Source organism: Carlito syrichta, unplaced genomic scaffold (genome assembly GCF_000164805.1).
Source record: "Carlito syrichta isolate Samal-C Ts95f unplaced genomic scaffold, Tarsius_syrichta-2.0.1 Scaffold312209, whole genome shotgun sequence".
Lineage (NCBI taxonomy): Eukaryota > Metazoa > Chordata > Mammalia > Primates > Tarsiidae > Carlito > Carlito syrichta.
In genome coordinates, this window is record NW_007256305.1 from 913,549 (window position 1) to 935,062 (window position 21,514).

At 41.1% G+C, this 21,514-nt stretch overlaps 1 protein-coding gene across 4 annotated transcripts in view; it reads left to right on the plus strand.

The window, feature by feature from the left end:
* Positions 1-21,514, plus strand: part of SPATS2L (spermatogenesis associated serine rich 2 like) — a 180,372-nt gene that overhangs the window by 86,597 nt on the left and 72,261 nt on the right. For all 4 annotated transcript variants that reach the window (XM_021718477.1, XM_008069797.2, XM_008069799.2 and 1 more), the window contains one exon: positions 1,192-1,252. In XM_021718477.1, coding sequence (XP_021574152.1) covers positions 1,214-1,252 — 39 coding nt within the window. In that variant the 5' untranslated portion in view covers positions 1,192-1,213. The remainder of the gene's footprint in view (positions 1-1,191; positions 1,253-21,514) is intronic.

Genomic DNA, 21,514 nt, shown 5'->3' on the forward strand with positions numbered 1-21,514 from the left:
CCTCTTATCAACAAGGGTGCCTGAACGAAGCATATTTGTATACCTAACCCTTAACTGTACCCCACAATATCATAATAAAAAATATTGATTAAAAAAAAAAAGCTACAGGAAAGAAACAACTTTGCTAAGAACTGAAGTCAATCCACTGAATACCATATTTCACCACCTGGGTGATGGGCTCTGAATACCATATTTCACCACCTGGGTGATGGGCTCAATAGAAGTTCAAACCTCACAAGGATGTAATATACCTATGTTTGCTACATAGGTATATACACTTTGACTCTAAAAAAATTTTTTTAAATTTCTTACATTAACTTTAATGTAGGTATTTTGATTAAACCCTCATTGTGCACTTAAAAAAAAAAAAGATCTGAAGTCAGAGCATTCCAGGTAGCAGGAAAAGAAAAAAAAAGTGGCCGGGCTCCGTGGCTCAGCCTGTAATCCCATGCCTTTGGGAGGCTGAGGTGAGTGGATTGCCTGAACCTGCGGCTTCGAAACCCGCCTGGGCAGCGAGACCTCATTTCTACAATAAATCAAAAAATCAACCGGGTGTGGTATCGCATGCCTGTAGTTCCAGCTACTCGGAAGGCTGAGGCGGAAGGATCGCCAGAGTCCAGCAGGCGAGGCTGCGGTGGCCGGGAGCGGCCACTGCACTCCAGTCTGGGTGACAGAGTGAGACTCCAACTCAAAAAAAAAAAAAAGGATTATGTTTAAACCTAGACCCATTTCTCATGTTTCTTTCTACAATGTTTGGTATAGTTGCATACATGTAAGAGATAGTAAATGTTTGCTAGATTACCCAGGGGCTGATAAAAGCTTTGGGACAGTGAAGATTGTAATGACAGTGCTTAGTTAAAATAGGTACAATTTCCTTCCTCTTGCTGTTTTTGACCACCTTTTTTCCCCCCATAATAAGAAGAAACACAATTTGGTTACATTTCCATCTGTTTTTGTCATTTTTCATGTCAATACAGTATGAATAAAAGATTTTACATTGTCTTCCAGAATTATTGTAACTGCTTTTAGTACATATCTGAGTCAAATGCTTAGCTTGAAAGTATATTCACATTCTAAAATGGTATTTATGATTATGACTGAATGAAATTGTTTACTATGTTGGAAGAGAGTATGAAGATAACAGTGAGAAATCAATTTTAAAACTTGAATCTTTTTTTCCCCTTTTTATAGGGCTTATTCCACTAGAAGCAAGATGGCTGAACTCAATAGTCATGTGAATGTCAAGGAAAAGGTAAGATAGAGTTGCCTGTTGTCTTGCAGAAACTCTAAACTGGGGAATGTCATCCCTGACTGGTAAAGATTCAATTACATGGCAGAAGGGGAAAAATGTTTTGGAGGATCCTTAATTTGCCATAGTAGTAAACTATTTAGCAGAAAGAATCATAAATAGTAGCATTTACTGAAAGTATGTACAACATATTACATTTATTGTTTTTACTCACTCTTGTCCATAACTCCATGAGGTAGATACTGTTGTTACTTCTGTTTTACAGAGGTAGAAATTGAGAAACAGAGAAGTTAAGTAATTTGGCCAAGTTCATGTAGCTGGTAAGTGAGAGAGCTGGGATTTGAACTCAGGCAATGTGCCATATCACGGTTTACACTGCTAACTACCTTGCAGGTTGCAACAGAGAGCAAGGGTGTTGTATTACCTCTTGAAAAAGGGCCTCATAGAGAGATATTCAGCTACAGCGTGGTGGCCATGCCTGTTAGCCTTTGAAGTTTCTTTCCACCCTGGGAGTTCATGACTCTCTCTTCAACATTTGTTGGAGTCTGATTACGCTGGAAGACTCTCTCCAAGTCTGTGAAGCTTCCTCCACTCGGGGTCAGAGACCTTCTGTTGACACATATGCGACCTTGTTAGCTCTTCATGGTTATAAACCATATCCTCTGGGGATCTATTTGTCCAGCCCGTTCATCTGGCACTACAGGAACCAAGGCCCTTTGGGTGGTTTGCCTGCACTTGTGCAGGTGAATGGAAGGGTTTAGACGGGACCCCAAGCCAGCACAGTGCTGGTGCCACTTCTGTAGGGGCACCCCACAGCCTCCACTGGGCTGTAAATCACTTGAGGACAGGAGTTTATCTCTCATCTCTTTGCATCCCCACTATACCAGAAATAGAATGAAGGATGAGAGAAATAGCATTTGTGGAGTCTATTTTTTCTTTCACTTAGCAAAAATGTACTAGACACAATCACTGTTCTAGGTGCTGGGATGTGACACTGAACATGTGGATGAGGGTCCTACTCCAGTGGAGCTCACATTTTAGGGCAGGAAGCAGAGAATAAACTGGAGATCAGTACTGTGACCAGGACAGGGGGAAACACAGCAGGATGGTGTGATGAAGCAGGAAGCAAGGGGAGGAGACTGCTTTACATGGGGTGATCAGGGAAGCCCTCTGTAGGTGATATTTAGTTGAGATGAAGACCAACAAAAAAGGGCAGAAAATTCCAGACAGAGAAAAAAGCAGAAGCAGATGCCTATGGTGGACTAAGTTAAATGTGTTTGAAGAGGAAGTGGTCAGTGTGGCCAGTGTGATTAGCAGAGGAGACAAAGATGATAGGAGATGCAGTTAAAGAATCCCACTTAAGCCAGGTACGGTGGCTCATGCTTGACATCCAAACAATTTGGGAGGCTGAGATGGGAGGATTGCTTGAGCCCAGGAGTTTGAGATCAGCCTGGGCAAAAATAACAAGACCCTGTCCCTACAAAATATTTTTAAAATTAGCACACACACAAAAAAGAATCTCGCTTAGAATGCCAAGTCTTCATCCGGGTCCATGGACCTCCAAGGGATCCATGGATGGAATCTGGGAGTCAGGGAACTTGCAGGGGAACAAATATATTTTTATCTTGTCATCTAAAAATACATTTGTATCTTCACTAACTTCTAAATAAAATCTAGCATTTCCCTCCATCATGAATGTAGGCAAAGGAAGAGGAGAACCCACAGCAGTAGCAGCCATATCTGTGACTTTGGCAACTAGAAATCACAAATATTTTCATAGCCAATTACGTTGTTGCAGATATCCTAAGCTGTTCCTTTTTCTTCCTTGCTTCAAATTCACTGTTGTTTTAGGACCTGCCTCTATACTGTATATTTGCTGTGTTCATAGAAATGCTCATAAATTACTGGAGCATGAATTTTTTTGTCTTATTAGTATTCTAACTGTATGTCAACGTGAGTGGTTTCTTTTGTGATGACATGTATGTTATTTCATGAATTTTAAAACATTATTCGGAGAAGGCTCCCATCAGCTTCACCAGACTGCCAAAGGGGGTCTGTGTACCAGAAGGATTAGAACCCACAGTAGAGCTAGTAGGACTTATTCAAAAGAGCATAAGTAAACTGTTAGAAGATTTCAAGCAGGAGCATGATTTGATCTGACATGTTTTCAAAAGCTCATCGTGGCTCCATCAATGACTATGCTACATGTTTTATAAATCTTCATAGTAAACAACATCCCTGGCCAGGCATGTGGCTCATGGCTGTAATTCCAGTACTTTGGGAGACCAGGGAAGGAGGATCACTTGAGGCCAAGAGTTTGAGACCAGCCTGGGCAGCATAGCAAGACCGCATCTCTACAAAACATTAAAAAATTAGCTAGGCATGGTGGCGGGCTCCTGTAGTTTTGCTATATGGAAGGCCGGGGCAGGAGGATCACTTGAGTCAAGGAGTCTGAGTCTCTTTCAGCCTGATGGGGTTCCTAGGCCTGCTGCACAGAAAAGGACCAACATACTGAGACAGCAGTGTCACAATAAAGAGTTTAATGATCACAAAGCAGCTGAGTGAGAAAGACAGGAGATATTTCTCAAATCTGCCCCCCCGAGAGTCTTAGGCTAAATTTTTTAAAGAAGTAATTTGGTGCGCAGGTTCTAGGGAATGGGAACTGCTGATTGGTTGGGGATAAAGTCACGGGGGGTGTTGAAACTCACTTTGTGTTCAGAACCAGTTTCTGGAAGGGAGGTCACAAGACCAGTACAGTCAGCTCCTTGGTATGTGTCCCAGGTCGAGGTGGGTTCACGGCCCATCAGAGTACAAAGTCTGAAAAACTTCTCAAACATCACTCTTAGGTTTTATAATAAGTGCTATCTATAAATATACCAAGTTCTATGATCATCGACCACTGACCCCTGGGCACTGAGCCATTATAGAGGTTATTTAGCAGGAAGATACCTGGGAGGTGGGGGTCTCTGGAGATTAAAGCTGCCTTTTGGCGCTCCAAGTTCTGCTGCCATCAAGGTGATCTATGTAACCTCAGGTTCACTGTTTAAGGGAAAATGTGTTTATCAACCTTGAAGGCAGCTTCCCCATTTCCAGGGATGAGGACATGAAGATAATCGATTGCTCTCTATTGAAGTGATTGTGCAAACAGTCATGCCAGGAGCAAACTTGGAAACAACAGATTTGTTAATTTCCAAACACAGCTGCAACTATGCAGGGCTTGAGTCTCTTCCACAGCTTTTATCCTGTGACCCTATATTAATTTTCTGTAGGTGGTTTCAAGGCTGCAATGAGCCATGATCATGCTACTGCACTCCAGCCTGGGAGACAGAATGAGACCCTGTCTGTAAATAAATAAATAACATTCCTGTTTGATGAGGACACAGGACTTGAGGTCAAGGGTCAGGCTTGACTTGGTCAAGGTCAGACCCTCAGGAATTGTGGAAGAGAGGGGATTCATACTCAGCTGAGTCTGAGACTAAAGCCTATGTTTTCTTCATATCACTGCTTCTCAAGGTTTTCCACCAAGATACCCCCAGGACACAGAAGAACACACTTATTGCCATGTTTCTCTAGGGACATGATCAACACTAACTTCCACCCAGCAAGCAACTTCTTTAAAGTATTATATATTATCTTAAAATTCATGCAAATATATTTCACATATTATTTCAACATAAAACTGTTTTAATTTTGTGATACAGTAAGTCCCCTACATAAGAACCTTCAAGTTATGAACTTTCAAAGATGCAAACATATGTTTGCTTGTCCAATCAGGTTGGTTCACATATTCTGGCATACATTGTCATGTGCTGTACTATAATACTAAAAATGTTTGTATTTTTTTATTCTTTGTGCTTGTTTTTTATGTATTATTTGTGTGAAAAGTCTTATAAGTCTTTTACAGTACAGTACTATATAGCCAACTCTGTTAGTTGGATAACTAAGTTAACTTTGTTGGACTTATGAACAAATTGGACTTACAAACGAGCTTTCCAAATGGAACTCATTCCTATATAGGGGACTTATTGTATTGTGAAATATATATTTGGTCTTCACATCATACAACCCGTAAAATCCTTGGTGTCTCCCAAATGATAAGCATCTTTTTGTATACTAATGAGTTGACCTTTGGCTGGGGACTCCAGGACAGCCTCTGGAGGGGGCTGGTTGCCAGGGGAACCAGCTGAGTGATTAGAGGGTTGAAATTTTCATTCCCCCCAAATCTGAACTTATTCCCCAGTGGCCACTGATATAACCAATCATGCCTACATAATGAAGCTGCATGAAAAGTCCAGAAAGATTAGGTTCAGATGAGCTGAACACATGGAGCTTTCCGGAAGGTGCTGAACCCAGAAAGGGTGTGGAAGTTCCGCACCCATTCTCCCGTACCTTGTCCTACTCATCTCTCCCATCTGGTAACCTGATGATGCCCTTTGTAATAAACCAGTAAACCTATGTGTTTTCCCTGAGTTCTGTGAACCAGTCTAGCAAATTACAGATGGTCCCCCCTTTTTGATGGTTTGATTTAAGATTTTTTAACTTTAGGCTGTGCACAGTGACTAATGCCTGTAATCCCAGCACTTTGGGATGATTGCTTGAGTCCAAGAGTTTGAGACCAACCTAGGCAACATAGTGAGACCCTGTCTCTACAAAAAAAAATTTTTAATTTAAAAAATAATTCAGGTATGGTAATGTGTGCCGATAGCCCCAGGCAGGAGGATCACCTCAGCGTAGGAGGTCGTGGCTGTGGTGAGCCGTGATCGGGCCACCACACTCTAGTCTGGATGAAAGAGGGAGACATTGACTCAATTTTTTTCTTTTCTTTTTTTTCCCTTTAGAGTAGTGCAAAGGCCATAGCCTTTCAGGAGGCTCCTGTTATTGTTGTTTTTTAAAAAATACTTTTGATCCAAGGTTGGATGAATCTACACATGTGGAAGCTATGGGTATGGAGGGCTGACTGTACTTGCAACTGGCATCTGAATGATTGAGCAGTCTTGTGGGTCTGAGCGGTCAGCCTGTAGGATAGAATAAAATCCCCAGGTGGTATCAGAGCTAAGTTAAGTTAGGGACCACCCAGCTGGAGTCTGCTGAAGAGCCCGCTGCTGGAGAATTGCTTGGCAGTAAGAAAACCCCACACATTTAGGTGACCAGAGGTCACAGAAGGATTCTGTGTTTGGGAGTATGATAAGGGAAACTGAGTTTGTTTTGGCCTGTATCTTTACAAGCTTACTGACTGTTGAGTGAACAGTAGCAGAAAGATGTGCCTCTGTTATGTCATGACTTCATATAATCCCTGACTCACAGTCATGGTCTCAAGTGGGAATATGTGTTCCCCAATTTGAGAAGTTGTTTTGGGTGCCTCAGTGCTGACCATAGATTGGCATCATTCCATTCACATGTCTGTTGGTGGATGTGTAGAACAGCACCTAAACCTGGACCATGGGAAGGGAAAACACTTTAAAGAACCAGACCATAGCAATTGATCCTGGGAGAGCACGGTTAGACAGACCACTACAGGAAGCTCAGCAGCTAACATTAGAGTGTCTTATTCCAAACGAGTTGGCATCAGGACAGCAAGGGGAAATGGGCTGACCTCTCAGCTCACAGACCACAGAGGCTCAGTGTGAGCCTTTCATCCATGGGTTGGGCGTCACCTTCATCCACCTGCCGTGAGCCACGTCAGATGTCCACGAGGAGATTTACAGGAGACGGTGTTTTCCCACTGCACTTGAGTCACTTAAAAATGTTGGCACTACTTTGAAAGAGGGTGAGGTTTAAGCGGTCAATGTCGTCGATCTGCATGACGATGGAGGCGGAGTGCCTCTGACTCCGTTAGTGGATTCCATCTTCCCTTGTCAAAAGGTTAAGAGATTTCTCAACTCAATGAGATAAATCACAGCAAACAACCGAGAATTCTGATCATTTATGATTTTTCCATTGTTGTATTTTAGTACACTGTCTTTTCTTAGTTATTAACTATTATAACCTTTTTATGATTAGTTGTTTTCTCAGTCCGTCACACAGAACAATGACGTTTCAGTTCCGAAAATTAAGAATAGTAACAACTGTTATGTCTTGGATTATAAACTAGTAGAGATGAGAGAACAGATCTGTGTCGTTTTTTGATACAGTATATAGTCCAGCACTGTGGGAAATGTAATACTTCCTAATAAATGTTGCCATGAAATGTGTTTTTTGGTTATCTCTGGTGGGCCCACTCTGGGATGAACTGACTAGGAGCAAATTGAATAATTTCTGCTTTCGTGCCGCATTTAATCCAAAGGAGGAGCCAGTAACCCACGGTTTAATATTGAAGTCAACTGAAACTTAAAACTGACACTCTGTTCAACAGTTTTGTTTGAAAATACCTTTGGGTTGTGGATTACAACTATAAAGATTTAAATTAGAAATATGGTTGGAGTCAAAGTTCAGTCTCCTTAGCATGATGACCTTCATCCTCTGCCTGCACAGATGCCTGTCTACCTTTCCACCTTCATCTACTGTCACATTTCCACACACACCTCAGCTGCCGTCCTGACCTTGAATGTGTCTCTTCCAAGACTTTGCAAAGGCAGTTTCCTCTGTCTGGGATGTCCTTCTCAGGGACCCGATCCTCCTTTTCTCCTGCCCTGCCGAAATGACCTGCCGTCTGTCTTATGCTTTAGGGGGCTTCTCTGCATTCTCATGGCAGCTGTTATTCCAGGAAGTGTCACTGTCAGTTGGCTCCCTGTCTCACCATGTGAGACTGTGTGCTCCTTGGAGGCAAGGAATGGGTCTTACCATTACTATTCTTGGCTTTGATACATGGCTGACCCTCCAGTTAGAGTTAGATAAATGAATGAATAATGGATGAATGAACTTGCCTGCTTGAATAGTTAAGTTCTTTAGAGACTACATTTCCCATTCACGATATTTTGCAAAATCTCCAGCCTTCTTGAAAAACGAAATGTAGGTTAATGGAAATGTCATCTCATCTTAGTACTCTCTTTGCTATTAAATAAAGCATGCTTTAAATTGCTTCTGAAAACAGAAACCTAGGTTACTTAGGTTGACTACCTGTGGTTCTTCAAAAATCATGAGATGATTATAAAATACAGGTGGTCGCAAGTAGGTTGCACAATAACCAGTAAAGTCCTTTGGTGAGTAGCCAGTCAAATTCTCCTGCACCAAAAAAATAAATAAAGGGAAGGAAAAAAAATCCCTCAGTCTCACTTTGTTATGGCAAGATATGAGAACAAAATATTTTGGGCTAATCGAATCATATATTTAGGGCACACTCACTTTTTATAGCTCTCTTCTAAGTGATGTATTTTTTTAAAGAAATTCATCATTAGATGGGTTAAGTACATGGCTTAATAGTGATCATTAGATCATTTCTTTCGTGAAATACTTGGTTACTGGGCTAAATTAGATTTACAAATTTTTATGTAATTCTTAACCGAGTAAGAGAGAATTGTTAGAACTGCTATAGACAAAATAGAATTTTTAGTCCGGTGTTTTTCATGCATTCTTATAAATCAGTTTAAATAGAACACAATTCTGCAGTAAAAGCTGGTGATGGAAAGTAAAGAGGATCTTTGAAGATCGGGTTAATATTTGATGAGTGTCCAGTTATGGACCATTGTAACAAAGGAATCCCTAAGTCACTCTAGAGGTCCCACTACACTTGGGAAGTGATCATCAATAGGTAAAGTTGTGGAAAGAGTATAGAGTTTGGAAACAGAAGTCAAAGATTATTAGCTCTTCAATTACTCGTTGTGCAGCCTGGAATAAGTCACTTAACTTTTCTGGGCCTTAGTTTCCTAACCTGTAGATTGGACATGATCATAAAACCTACCTCACAAACTCATCAAGTGCAATATAAATGTGGAGCTGCTTTATGAGCTTTTAATAATGTAAATTATAAAGGATCTGGAGGAGCTTATCTGTTTATTTTATCATTTAAAAATGGAGCCAGCACAGTGCTTCATACCTGTAATCCTAGCACTTTGGGAGGCAGAGATGAGAGGATTGCCTGAGCCCAGAGGTACGAGACCAGCCTAGACAACATGATGAGGCCTCGTCTCTACAATAAATAAAAAAATTATCCAGGTGTAGTGGTGCGCACCTGGAGTTCCAGCTACTTGGAAGGCTGAGGCAGAAGGATCACCTGAGCCCAACAGGTCCAGGCTGCGGTGGCCGTGAACGTGCCACTGCACTCCAGTTTGGGCGACAAAGTGAGACTCCTATTCAAAAAAAAAAAAAAAAAGGAAAAGGGGATCTAGTTAACTAACTTTTTTGGTTGGAGCTCAAACTATACATTCCCACACAACCAAGATTAGAAAGAAAAAATAAAAAGCCTAACTAAAAAAAAAAGAACATAAAAGTGAACTTGACTCTTTTAAATTTTTGTAGCTATTGCTGACCTCACAAAAAATGTGTGACTAGACAATAGGATGAGATGAAAATGGGTGATAGCTCTGTCTATAATATCATTGCTGTGCTGTGCCATGTATTGTGAAGAGTTTTTAGAGCTGTTTGAGTTATGGAAACAAATTGGGTTATAAACAATAATCATATAGAATTGTTGAAATGAAAGAGGAGGAATAGGAGATTTGTCCAGGGAAGTGTCATCTTCAATGTTTCTTCAGATGACTGAGATAGAAAGCACTTATGTCTCTGTGTCCTGGTGTCTGTCCATAACAGACGAGCAGATGTTTTGTTGTTTTATGCTAAATATATACTATTTTGCAATTTTTGTCTTGATCTTTATTTTACAGAGTACTGATATATAGTTCAAATATTTATGTGGGGGGAAATATGGTCAGAAAAATCTAAGCATTTGATCAAAGAGGTTTTAGCAGAATCAGAGGCAAAGAGAGAGAAAGAGAGAGAACAGAAGAAACCAGTCATCATGCATCTTTAAAATATTAACTCCATGTAATAGAGAACTCTTTTCATGGGATTTGAGACAAATTTTAATATGTTGTTGTTTTGAAAGTCTAAACCATGCGAACTTTGGGGCAAATTTTAATTTGATAATTTTACAGGAGTTTTAAAGTCAATTTAGTCCAGTACTTGGATTCAGACAAGAACACAAGACACACAACTTTCAGATTTTACCGTGGACAGGTTCTTGTCGTCATTTTCTCATAGGAAAGGGTCATTAAATTTCCCTTTCAAAGAAAGGGGAAACATTGACAACAATTGTTGCCTAATGCTTATGTACAGAAGGGCTGTTATGTTGCTTGGCAACTAGAAGAGATTTGACAAGGAGTCTAAAGGAACTGAATGAATAAATGGAAACGTCAGCGTCAGTTTCAGGGGATAAGAGGAAATTTACTATTGTAGGATTAGCATCGCATTGCTTTTTCCAAGCAACAGGATTGAAATTCACAGTGTTTCTGTTCTGCCTCTTCCGCCTCTCCACCCCCACTCCGTCTGTCCTTTCATGAGAGCCGCCTTGCACCGTGGCTGAGAGGTATCTATAAGGTAGATGGTTAATGCGTGTCAAAAATGAAATCCTTTGGCAGCAGGAAAGTGTAATTTCTGTTGGTAATCCCCTGGGATTTATAGTACTTTCCCAACATTTCAGTTATTTCTCACAATGATTCTTCCTATTAAATTATTCAATTTTTACAAATTAAAAAAATGACAAGACTGCAACAATTGTTTCTTCTCTCCTAACCTTGCACACTGGAAATCTGTTCAAATAGATCAGACAGATAGACAAACAGAAAGATAAATAGAGGCATAGATTCAGCTCTTAAAGGTATCTGCTTATATTATGATTACTAAAAACCACTTTTTCTCTGTAAGTTATTTCTCCACAACTTGATTCCAGGCTCCTAATGGGCTTTTGATTTATTTATGTACTTAATAGCACCTATAATAGTTATAACCTAGCATTTCTGACCCCCCAAATTTTTGTTAATTAATCAATATTTAGCCAAATAATTTAGCCAGTATTCTCTAATGGTGATTCTCAACGCATGGGGAGGAGGGAGAAGGAAGTGGGCCATGGTGCCCTGGGCTGGGCAAGTATTAGAATGTCAGTGGAGGGGAAGATAGGTCTCATTAGGAAAAAACTTATTTGTGTTGTTTTGAGTTCTCCCAGATAAGATGGGATCAGAAGAAATGGGTGGGGGGGATTGAGTAGGGCTTGTAAAAAATAAAGGGGAGGCAGCAAAATCAGGCAGGGCAGCCTTCGAACGCCCACGCAGATCGGACATCCTTGAAAGGAGAGGGAAGAGAAAGGAGAATCAAGTAGAAAGAGTCAAACTTGCAATGCAGTGTCAAGGAAGTTTCGGCAGGCTGGTGGGATGTGTTCAGGTCGGAGCTGCCCACTGAAGACTCAGAAATGAGCCTGCACTGGTATCCAGCCACCTTGGCTGTTGGCTGGGCTTATCCTAGGAGGCCTGTGGCTGGGATGCACGTGCGCTGGGAGACCTGGGAGGTGGGAGCAGAGCTGAGCTGTCCGTCAACAAAGGTGCTGATTTCAAAGCCACCCACTTTAGAGTGCAATTCAATGCTGTATATAGTTAAAAAGGAAACTGAAATACCTATTTTGAAATTCAACCATATGAGAGAAGCATGAGATTTGTATGTTTATTGAAAAGAATAATTCAAAAGATTGCAAAGTACCGTTCCAAAGTAATTAATGAATTAAAATGCAAACTCTCGCATTGCCCTCCCTTAAGCCGACTGAGCCATACTGTTCCAGTGAGGGGAGTTGTCTTGACCTCTAGGGTGGACAGTGGTCATCTTATTTGCTATTAAAAGTGCACTGTTTTTCACCAAGTTTAAAATGACAAAGGGACATACAGTAGAACATTATTCAGCCTTAAAAAAGAAGGAAATCCTGCAATGTGTGATATGTTGATTCTCCTGAAAACCATGTGTACTTCTGTACATGTATCAACTCTCTTGGCTTCAGCATCTTCATCTACCAAGTGATGGAATTTATGAGGCGACCCCTAAAATGCTCGCCAGCTCTAACATTGGTGAATCCACTGTCTTTCCACTTGGTAGATACCTGAAAGACCAAAGCTAGGATTGTCCCTAGAGGTCAGAGAACCTGGGTGCCAGCCTGAGTCCTGACGCAGATTAGCTGCCTCAGTTTGACATAACCTCTCAGTACTTCAGTTTCTTAGAAGATAAATGACCTTGATTAAACCATCACCAAGGTCCAAGTATGGTTCACTAGCATGACATGACTGATGTCCTCTTGTCTTAGGGACCCATCAGAACTCTGCTTCTCAATCTTTGGAGATAATTACCAATAAAAATGTGTTGAAATGATTGAGGATCAGTTGCATAACTTAAAATCAATGCCTCTCTTTTTTTTACTGTAGAAAGAACTGAACATGTGATGTGCCCTCTTACATTTCTAAATGCACAACACCGTGTTGTTAACAATAGGCACAGTGCCTTCAAACTTCATATATAAATGTTATATTCATTGAACAGCAACTGCCCATTCCCTCCTTCCTACAGGCTGGAAATCACCATTCTCTCTCCGCTTTTATAGGCTTGACTATTTTAGATACCTCATAGAAGTGGAATCATGTGCTATTTTTCCTGTGACCAGCTGATCTCACTACTCACAAAGACCTGAAAATTCATCTGTGTTGTCATGTCACACATTGTAGGATTTACTTCTTTTTTCAGACCAAATAATGTTCCACTGTATGTATATACCACATTTTCTTTACCCGTTCATTCATTGATGGACAATTGTTTGTGGCTTTTAAATTTTTTATTGATTCAGATTGTAACTTTAGTAATTCGACTGAGGCTGAATGCATAAACCAGTTTTAATTCTTTTTATAGACTTTAGAGGAAAAGCAAACAAATAACTCCAAATCTCTGGGAAAAAAGATCAGGTCAGTCAGATAATATTTTTGACTGGAGTTTAAACAATCGTGCTTCTGTTTTGAGTTGGTCAAATCTGTTAAAATGAAGAATGGTATGTGAGTGAACAAATAAACTGCCCCAAGAGACAGGAAATGTGCTTCTAAGTTTCCATGGTGGTTAGATGGTCATTTCCTCAACACTACAGTGAAGAAATATCCAAGGTGAATATAATTTAGAGATGAACCTTAACTCCCTTATTGTGCTATTGACTAAAAGGTAATTAACTTCTTTATTCTGGTATTGATTAAAGGGTAACAGTGTCTTACTCCTTTATGGTACCCTCTGTTTGAAAAATTCTGTGAATGAGCAAGGCAAGGTCCACAAGGAGAGTGGGCATCAGTAATCCCTATTTCCCCCCCAAGTGGAGACCTTACATTTCAAAGAAAATGAGAGAAAATATTTTGCTGAATATTCTAAGTTAGAAGCAGAAGATAAATTTAAAGTGTCTTCTTTTTCTATTCTGATTAAAATACCAAAAGCAAAATCCCCTATGAAAGTAACTTTTTTAATCCTCATATGGAATTCATCAGACATAGTAGACAGACAAAATATTTATCTAAGTCCTAACACTGTGTAGATGTAACCAGCTGGCTGAAAACAGACTTGCAATGGACTCAGGGGCTCACCTTGTCCTAAAACCATGTGCCAGTCTAACTGGTAGTTTTGGGAAAATAAAAGAACAATCAAGCACAACTATAGAAAGCATGCAGGTATACACTGAATGTATGCTAGCTAAAGTGAAATGAAATATGTATTAAGCCCATTGCTGCTTACTTTCATTATAAATCAGAGAGACTACTAATAACAACCATTTGATAGTTACAGATATATATATACGCACACACACACATATATATGTGTGTGTGTATATATATATATATATATATATATATATATATATATATATATATAATACATATATTTACCTGCAAGTGTCAGATTTAAAATCAACATTTATTTGTTTGTTTTTCAGTTGGGGTCTCACTCTGTTGCTCGGGCTAGAGTTCAGTAGCACCATCATGGATCACCACAACCTCAGCCTTCTGGGCTCAGGCAGTCTTTCTGCCTAAGCCTCCCGGGTAGCTGGGACTACAGGCATGCATTACCACACACCCAGATAATATATATTTTAGTTGGTCAAATCTGTTAAAATAAAGTTAAAACATATATATATATTTTTTTTTTTCCTTTAATAGAAATAAGGTTTCTGCTATGTTGCCCAGGCTGGTCTCAAACTCCTGAGCTCGAGCAGTCTTCTCACCTCAGCCTCCCAAAGTGCTGGGATTACAGGTATGAGTCTCCATGCCAGCTGAAAATTAAAATTTTGATATAAAAAGCTAATCTTGGGCTAAATTAAAAGATTTAGAATAATTTATTTTATTTTAATTTTACTATTTCTTTATGTGGGAGAAAAGTTAGTTTGAGCGTCTCTTACCTGCAAGTTACTAGGCTTATTCTTAGAATTAAAGAAGTTATATCTAACATAAACTATCAATTTTCACTTAGTGGTATTATAACCTAAATTAATTTACCCTTTTTTCCTCAAATGTTCTAAAGCGAGCTGACAAAGTATAAATACAAAATTGATGGAAAGAAATCTGGATGGTTGCTTCTGTTATCTTTAACCCTTTGAGGCAGACTATATTTTCCAAAGATGGTTACAGCAATATCTTCCCCATTAAGAGGTGGATTCTGCCTTTCACCTTAAGACTTGGTAGGCTTTTGTAGCTGGCTGCCAGCACAGTAAGAAGGAAGAGACTTCCGAAGCCAGGATATTCTCCATCTTCCTCGTGAGCTGGGTGCCTACTGGCACTCTCGACTGCAGTGTAAACAATCTAACTCTTCCAAGGCTGCCATGCAAGAGGAAGTCCAAGCAAGCCCATCAAGACAGACTGCTTGGGGAAGCCTCCAGAGCACATGATAAGGAGAGAGGCTCAGTCAGACCCTATCTGCACTAGCACCCACCCCCACCGTCTGTCTGCATGGGAAACCCAAGACAGACCCATACAGCCAGACTCCTTCCAAATTCTGAACCCACAGAAACAGTGGAAAACAGCAGGGTGATTGTTGGTCTAAGCCACAAAGTTTTGGGGATGTGTTGGCCACCCATAGATAACTGGAATACCTTAGACTCCTTCTTACAGAGAGGGAATACCCTCCCGAATGGTTTTGTTTTACAAGTAAAACTGTTCTGAACTATATCTGATATTTTTGAAATTGTCTTATTACGTAAACAATGGAGATGTGTGCATGAGTATAGTGTACTCAGGTAAATGAGTTGACAGGTGAGCAGTTGTACCTAGGAAGCATCCTTTCCTGTGCCATTACCTTTTTTCTCCTCGCTCTCTTTTCCTTAGCTATCTATGACATCCATTATATTTCTTACTCATAGTTCTCAATTCTGGGTAGATATTAGAGTCACTGGGAAAACTTAAAAAAAAAAAAAAAAGGAAGACCAAGTCCCAGATTTGCTTGTCTAGGATAAGGCCCAGGTATAGATATGTTTTAGAAATTCACCGGGTGATTCTGGCAGGACGCAGTGGCTCATGCCTGTAATCTCAGCACTTTGGGAGGCTGAGGCTGAAGGACTGCTTGAGCCCGGGACTTTGAGATCAGCCTGGGCAACATAGTGAGATCTCCTCTACAAAAAGTTAGTCCTGGCTTCTTGGGAGGCTGAGGCAGAAGGATCACCTGAACCCAGGAGATCGAGGCTGAGGTGAGCTGTGAGTGTGCTACTGCACTCCAGCCTGGGCAACAGACTAAGACTCTGACTCAAAAAGAAAAAAAAAGAAAAGAAAGGAAATTTATCAGGTGCTTCTTCCAGTGTGCACCCCAGGTTGAGACCCTCTGTTTGATAGTGGCCAAGTCTCTATCCCTGGCTCAACTCTTCCCAGGAGTTCCATATTGATAGACTCATCTGCTCTCCCACCTCAAGTATGGCATTCTGTCTCCAACACTGCTCCTTTCTTGGGAGATGACTCTGCCAGCCACGTAGATGCTCAAGCCAGAAATCCAGGAGTCATCTGCATCCCCTGTCTTCTTCATTCCTTGCATCTAGGTAAATACAAAGCAATTGCTTCCTCCCAAATAACTAGTGAGTCCTTCTCTTCACTACCCCATCTTGGTCTGTGTTCTCTCCCCTGGACACTGTTTTAGAACTCTCCAACTCATGCACAAAAAACTAGAATACCTTCTTAAATAGGCAGATATCATGTCCTGCTCCCACAGAAAAGCCTTCATTGACTGTCCTCAGAATAAGGCTCAGAACTGCAATGTGGTTTGCAGGGCCTTGCCCACTTTTGCCCCCAACGTTTCCTCCAGCTTCATCCACAGCCCCCCTTTGCACACCTTTGGCTCCAGCAATCCTTCACCTTCATTTCTTCAAGCCTGCCTTTGTAGTCACTCGGTTCTGCAACTCCCAGATGGAGCACACTCTTGCTGGAACATGCCACCTCTTCGCTTTCCTCGCCTAACTGTAGTGTAGCTAACCTTACATCACCCCCAGTTTAAACTAACATCAGTCCTCGGAGGGAACCTCCCTGACTCTCTAGACTAGGATAGATTGTCCATGATAGACTACCGAAGTGTCCTGACTTCTTTTGTAACATTCACCAAACCCCTGCCTTCCTAGACTGTAAACTCCAAGGCAGGTCAGGCAATGTATCTGTGACTGCTTTCAGTATCTGGCTTTCAAATCTGTGCATGTGACTGACTGAATGAATGAAGAAATAAGTGAACATGGGTCAAAATATCAGTACTGTGTCAACTTTGAAGAATGTTCCTGTGGTAATACTCTGGCCTCTGTACTTGACTCTGGGCTATACAAAATTTAAATCAACGAATCTAAGATATTAAAGCTGTCAACCAATTTTTAAAATGATACAAAATTGAGGCTGAATGCAGTGGCTCACACCTGTAATCCCAGCAATTTGGGAGGCCCAGGCAGGAGGATCGCTTGAACCCAAGACATCAAGACTAGGCAACATAGCAAGGACTCATCTCTACAAAAAAAAAAGTAAAAATAAGCCCAGCATGGTGACACGCACCTGTAGCCCCAGCTACTTTGGAGGTTGAGGCAGAAGGATTGCCTCAGCTCAGGAGGTTGAGGCTACAGTGAGCTATGATTATGCTACTTCACTCCATCCTGGGCGACAGAGTAAGACCCCAACTCAAAAAAAAAAAAAAAAGAAAAAAAGATACAAAATTGGAAGGAATGACCAAAACACTCTAGAGTAATGCATTAGAACTTGCATACTGAGATGTAACAAAGATGTATGTCAAATCCTACCCTTGTGTTTTAGTCAATACACAAGCACAGGCCAGTCAACACTTGTCATGGAAACAGTCTAGGGAGGGTTTGCTGCAAGTAAGCTCCGTTTGATCTAGTGACTGATGTGGCTCCTGCAAGTGCAAATGTCACCTTAGACTCCTTTTGTGGATAGATGAAACCTGGCAACCTCAGGTCCCACAGTCCTCTGCACAAATTTACCACCTCTGGAGCCACCTGTTTCTCCTGTGGAATCACATTTGAACAAGATCCACTTAGAGAAGCTTGACTAGATGGTAAAAACTTGGGAAGCCCAGCTTATGAAAAATCATTTCAGAGCATGTGTTTACTCCATAAAGATGGGATTTAGGGGAATGCTTTAGTTTTTTGTTTTTGTTTTTGTTTTGAGTCAGATGTCACTCTGTCGCCCAGCCTGAAGTGCAGTGGCACAATCACGGCTTATGGCAGCCCTGACCTCCTGGGCTTAGACATTCCTCTGCCTTGACCTCAGGGCATCATGTGATCCTTCCACCTCAGCCTCGCAAGTTGCTGGGACTATGGGTGCTTGTCACCATGCCCGGCTAATTTTTAAAATTTTGTTGTAGGTCTCAAATTCCTGGGTTCAAGCAGTCCTCCTGCTTTGCTCTCCCAAAGTGCCAGGATTATAGGTGTGAGCCACCGTATCCGGCCACTTAAGTTCTTTTTAAAAAGTGAAGGACTGGTCTGTAGAAAAGGTTACACTCACACACCAGAAGGCAGCGCTAGGACCAAGGACTGCCGCTATCTGACACCCCCTCTCTGGCCATCTCCTTCTTGTCATTGACCTCTTTCCCTGTTTCACTCTCTGACATCTGTTCTTTGCCCTTGCAGGATCTCTCATCCCTTAGCCTCCCTCTAATCTCCCAGTTCATCTTCCCTCTTCAGAGACCACAGACTCCTTCATCAGCTACCTTATTAATACTCAGCCGCCGGGTCCTTAAGTCCTAGGATCTACAACCCAACCGTGTGTCGTGCTGTTTGTAGCTCTGGGTTAGTCCCTCCACTGCTCCTGCTTCTAGTTCTCTAGGAATTGTTGGGGAAAGCCCTGCGGATGGGCACCGTGACAGAGCTGGGCTGTCTAGCCTCACAGGCTGTTAGGCCTGCTCGGTGTTCTTTCATTCAAGGCCATTTCCTGTCTCATTCCCACAAGGGCAGTTCCAAATCTTTCTCCATTTTTTAAGCCCCAAAGCAAACTCTAAAACTCTCACTCAGTGGAATGGTATCTGTAAGTTTTCCTCTTCACAATCAGACATTTTTACTATATCTTCACTCTCCCTTTCTCTCTTTTTCTCTGAATTCTTAGAGAAGAATCTGCCCTCCCTTTCAAAGCTTGCTTTTCCACATGGGTTTTCTCTGGGACCTTGTTCCATAATTTATCTCCTCTAGTTCCCCTTCTCATTCTTCCTCATCACTGGCACCTTTCCTCCACTGGGAACGTGTTCCAGCACTTTGGGGAGATGAATTGTGTAGCGACTGTTTTAAGATGGTTTGGCAAGAGGAGAAATCAAACTGGAGAGTCCAATTAGAGGCCTTTTCCAGAGTCCAGGTGAAAGAAAGGGGATCCTGTCTAAGATAGTGAAAGAATAGAGAGCAGATGAGATTCAGAGGGGATATTGTTTCAGAATGACGTGCTAGTTATTTGTGACTTTGCCTTATTTTCATTATTTTGTAAGCACCTTGGGGGAAAAATTGTGTCATATTCATCTCACTTTTCTATACAAAAAATGGCTTGAATGAGTGAATACCTAGAATTCCCCCAAACTTTTGAAAGAGGATCTGCTGTCTGAAAGTCATACAGTAAGCCCCCTACATACAAACCTTCAAGTTATGAACTTTAAAAATGCATACCTGCATTTTTATGTATTATTTCTTTCCACCAGGTGTCAATATAGTCTGCTAAATACATACAGCACTGTATAGCTGATTGTGTTAGTTGAGTACCTAGGCTAACCTTGTTGGACTTAAAACAAATTGGATTTACAAATGTGCTCTCAGAACAGAACTAGTTCATATGTTGAGGACTTCCTGTAATTTTAAAAAAGAGCACAGTTGATGGGATAGAGTAAGTCATCTGCATTTAAGGGGGAAGTGGGATGAAAGGCATAGGCCTTTGTTTCTCAAAGTGTGATCCATTGTATTAGTTCCCCCTTGCTGCTGTAACAAATTGCCATAAACTTAGTGGCTTAAAACAACACAAATTTATTATCTGAGAGTTCTGGAGGTCAGAAGTCTCAGTGGGTCTCAAGGGTCTCAATGGGCTCAAGTCAAGGTGTCAGCAAGGCCTGCCTTCCTTCCTGGGGGCTTTAGGGGAGAATTTACTTTCTCATCTTTTCTAGCTGCTGGACATGGCCTGCATTCCTTGGCTTATGACCCCTCCCGTCTTCAAACTCAGCATGGCTGGTCAAGTCTTTCTCGCGCATTGACTCTCTTCTGCCTCCATCCAATGATGGGGTTCTCGGTGATTATATTGGGCCCACTAGGATAATCCAGGTCGGCTGATTACCAACCTTAATTCCATCTGCAAACTCAATTTGCCTTGTAACCTAACATGTTAACAGATTCCAGAGCATGAGTGTATCAATGTTTGGGGAGACTATTATTCTGCCCACTGCATCCCTGGACAAGCAGTATCTACCTCACCCGGGAGCTTATTAGGAATACAAACTTCAGCCCCCCACCCCAAGCCTCTGAACCAGAATCTTCATTCTAATCAGATCCTCTGGTGATTTGCATGTATTTTAATATTTGAGAAGCCACAACTAGACTATCTGTGAGCTAAGGTCCTCTGCACTTTAAACTTCCCATGATCCTATGAAAACTGCATCTTTTTTCCATCTTCAGATCTTCATTATCCTTTCTAATCTTGGTTTCCTGCCAAGAAAAACAAAATAGTAAAGTTAATTTTGATTTGAACCCCTGTTGTTAATTCCCCAAAAGCCAGCCAAGTAGAACATGACAACGCCTCATGCATATTTTTCGCTGGCAGGAAGTAGATGTTAGAAAAGGCAATTAAATTATGGAATTATCCATGATGCAAAGGTGCTGCTCTGCAAAGAATATTTTCTTCCCCTAGAAGATTCATAGAAGAACTATCTTCATTAGTGTGTAGATAATATCAGTGGCCCGGCAAGTGAAGCAAAACGTACACAGATGAGCTACTTTCAAGGCATCTGTGAATGGCTCAGCATCTGAGAAATGTGACCAAAGCTGATTATAAAATTCCTTTCAAAATGGCAGGAATAGCAAACCCATAAATAACTGCAGTTCTCATTGGTGCAAGAAGGAGGTAGCTGGCTGTTTGATGCTGCCCCTTAGATAAGATTAAGCTCACCTTCAAGATCACAAACTTCTGAAGGCAAGAACCAGCCATGGGCCATGCTGATTCTTCCATTTACTTATTTACATCTGGGGCTTGAATCCATTAAGCTTTTTAATATTGTGTGTAATACTTTAGAGAAGCACTAAAAAAAAATGGATCAATAAAATGAGACTATATCAACGACCATCTTTCTAGATTCTCTGCTTCCTTATAGTCATTGGATCATTCATCCTTTCGACAAGCATTTATGAATATCCTAGAATGCAACCCATTGTTCTAGACCCTTTGGATGTAAAGATATGTTCCCTGCCACTCAGCAAGGCAAGTAGTCCCATAAATAAATAATGATGGTGACATTGTGTGAGCAAGGCTCTTGGGCCTTTTTTCTCCCAGCTGCTATTCATATTCTCACTGGACTTGTCTTTAAAATTTTCCCTTTCCCACCTTTGCCAATTAGATTAGGTATTTGGTTTTATTACTTTTATTTCCAGCCCTAGCTACTAATGTTGCCTCCAGGCACTCAATACTTGCACTAGAAAATGAAACCCTCTCAAACTAGTACACATTTAAGAAAAAAAAACAGAAAGAAAGAAAAAGAGGTTCTTATGAAGGTCTGGCAAAGTCTCATTGGGGCTTTAGGAAAAGTTAAAGAGACTGGAAAGAGAGAAAGTGAGGCAGCTCCAAGACCAGCCCCCTCTATTTCCACTCCGGCGTCCTTGGCATTGCTCCTTGGAGCTGAATAGTT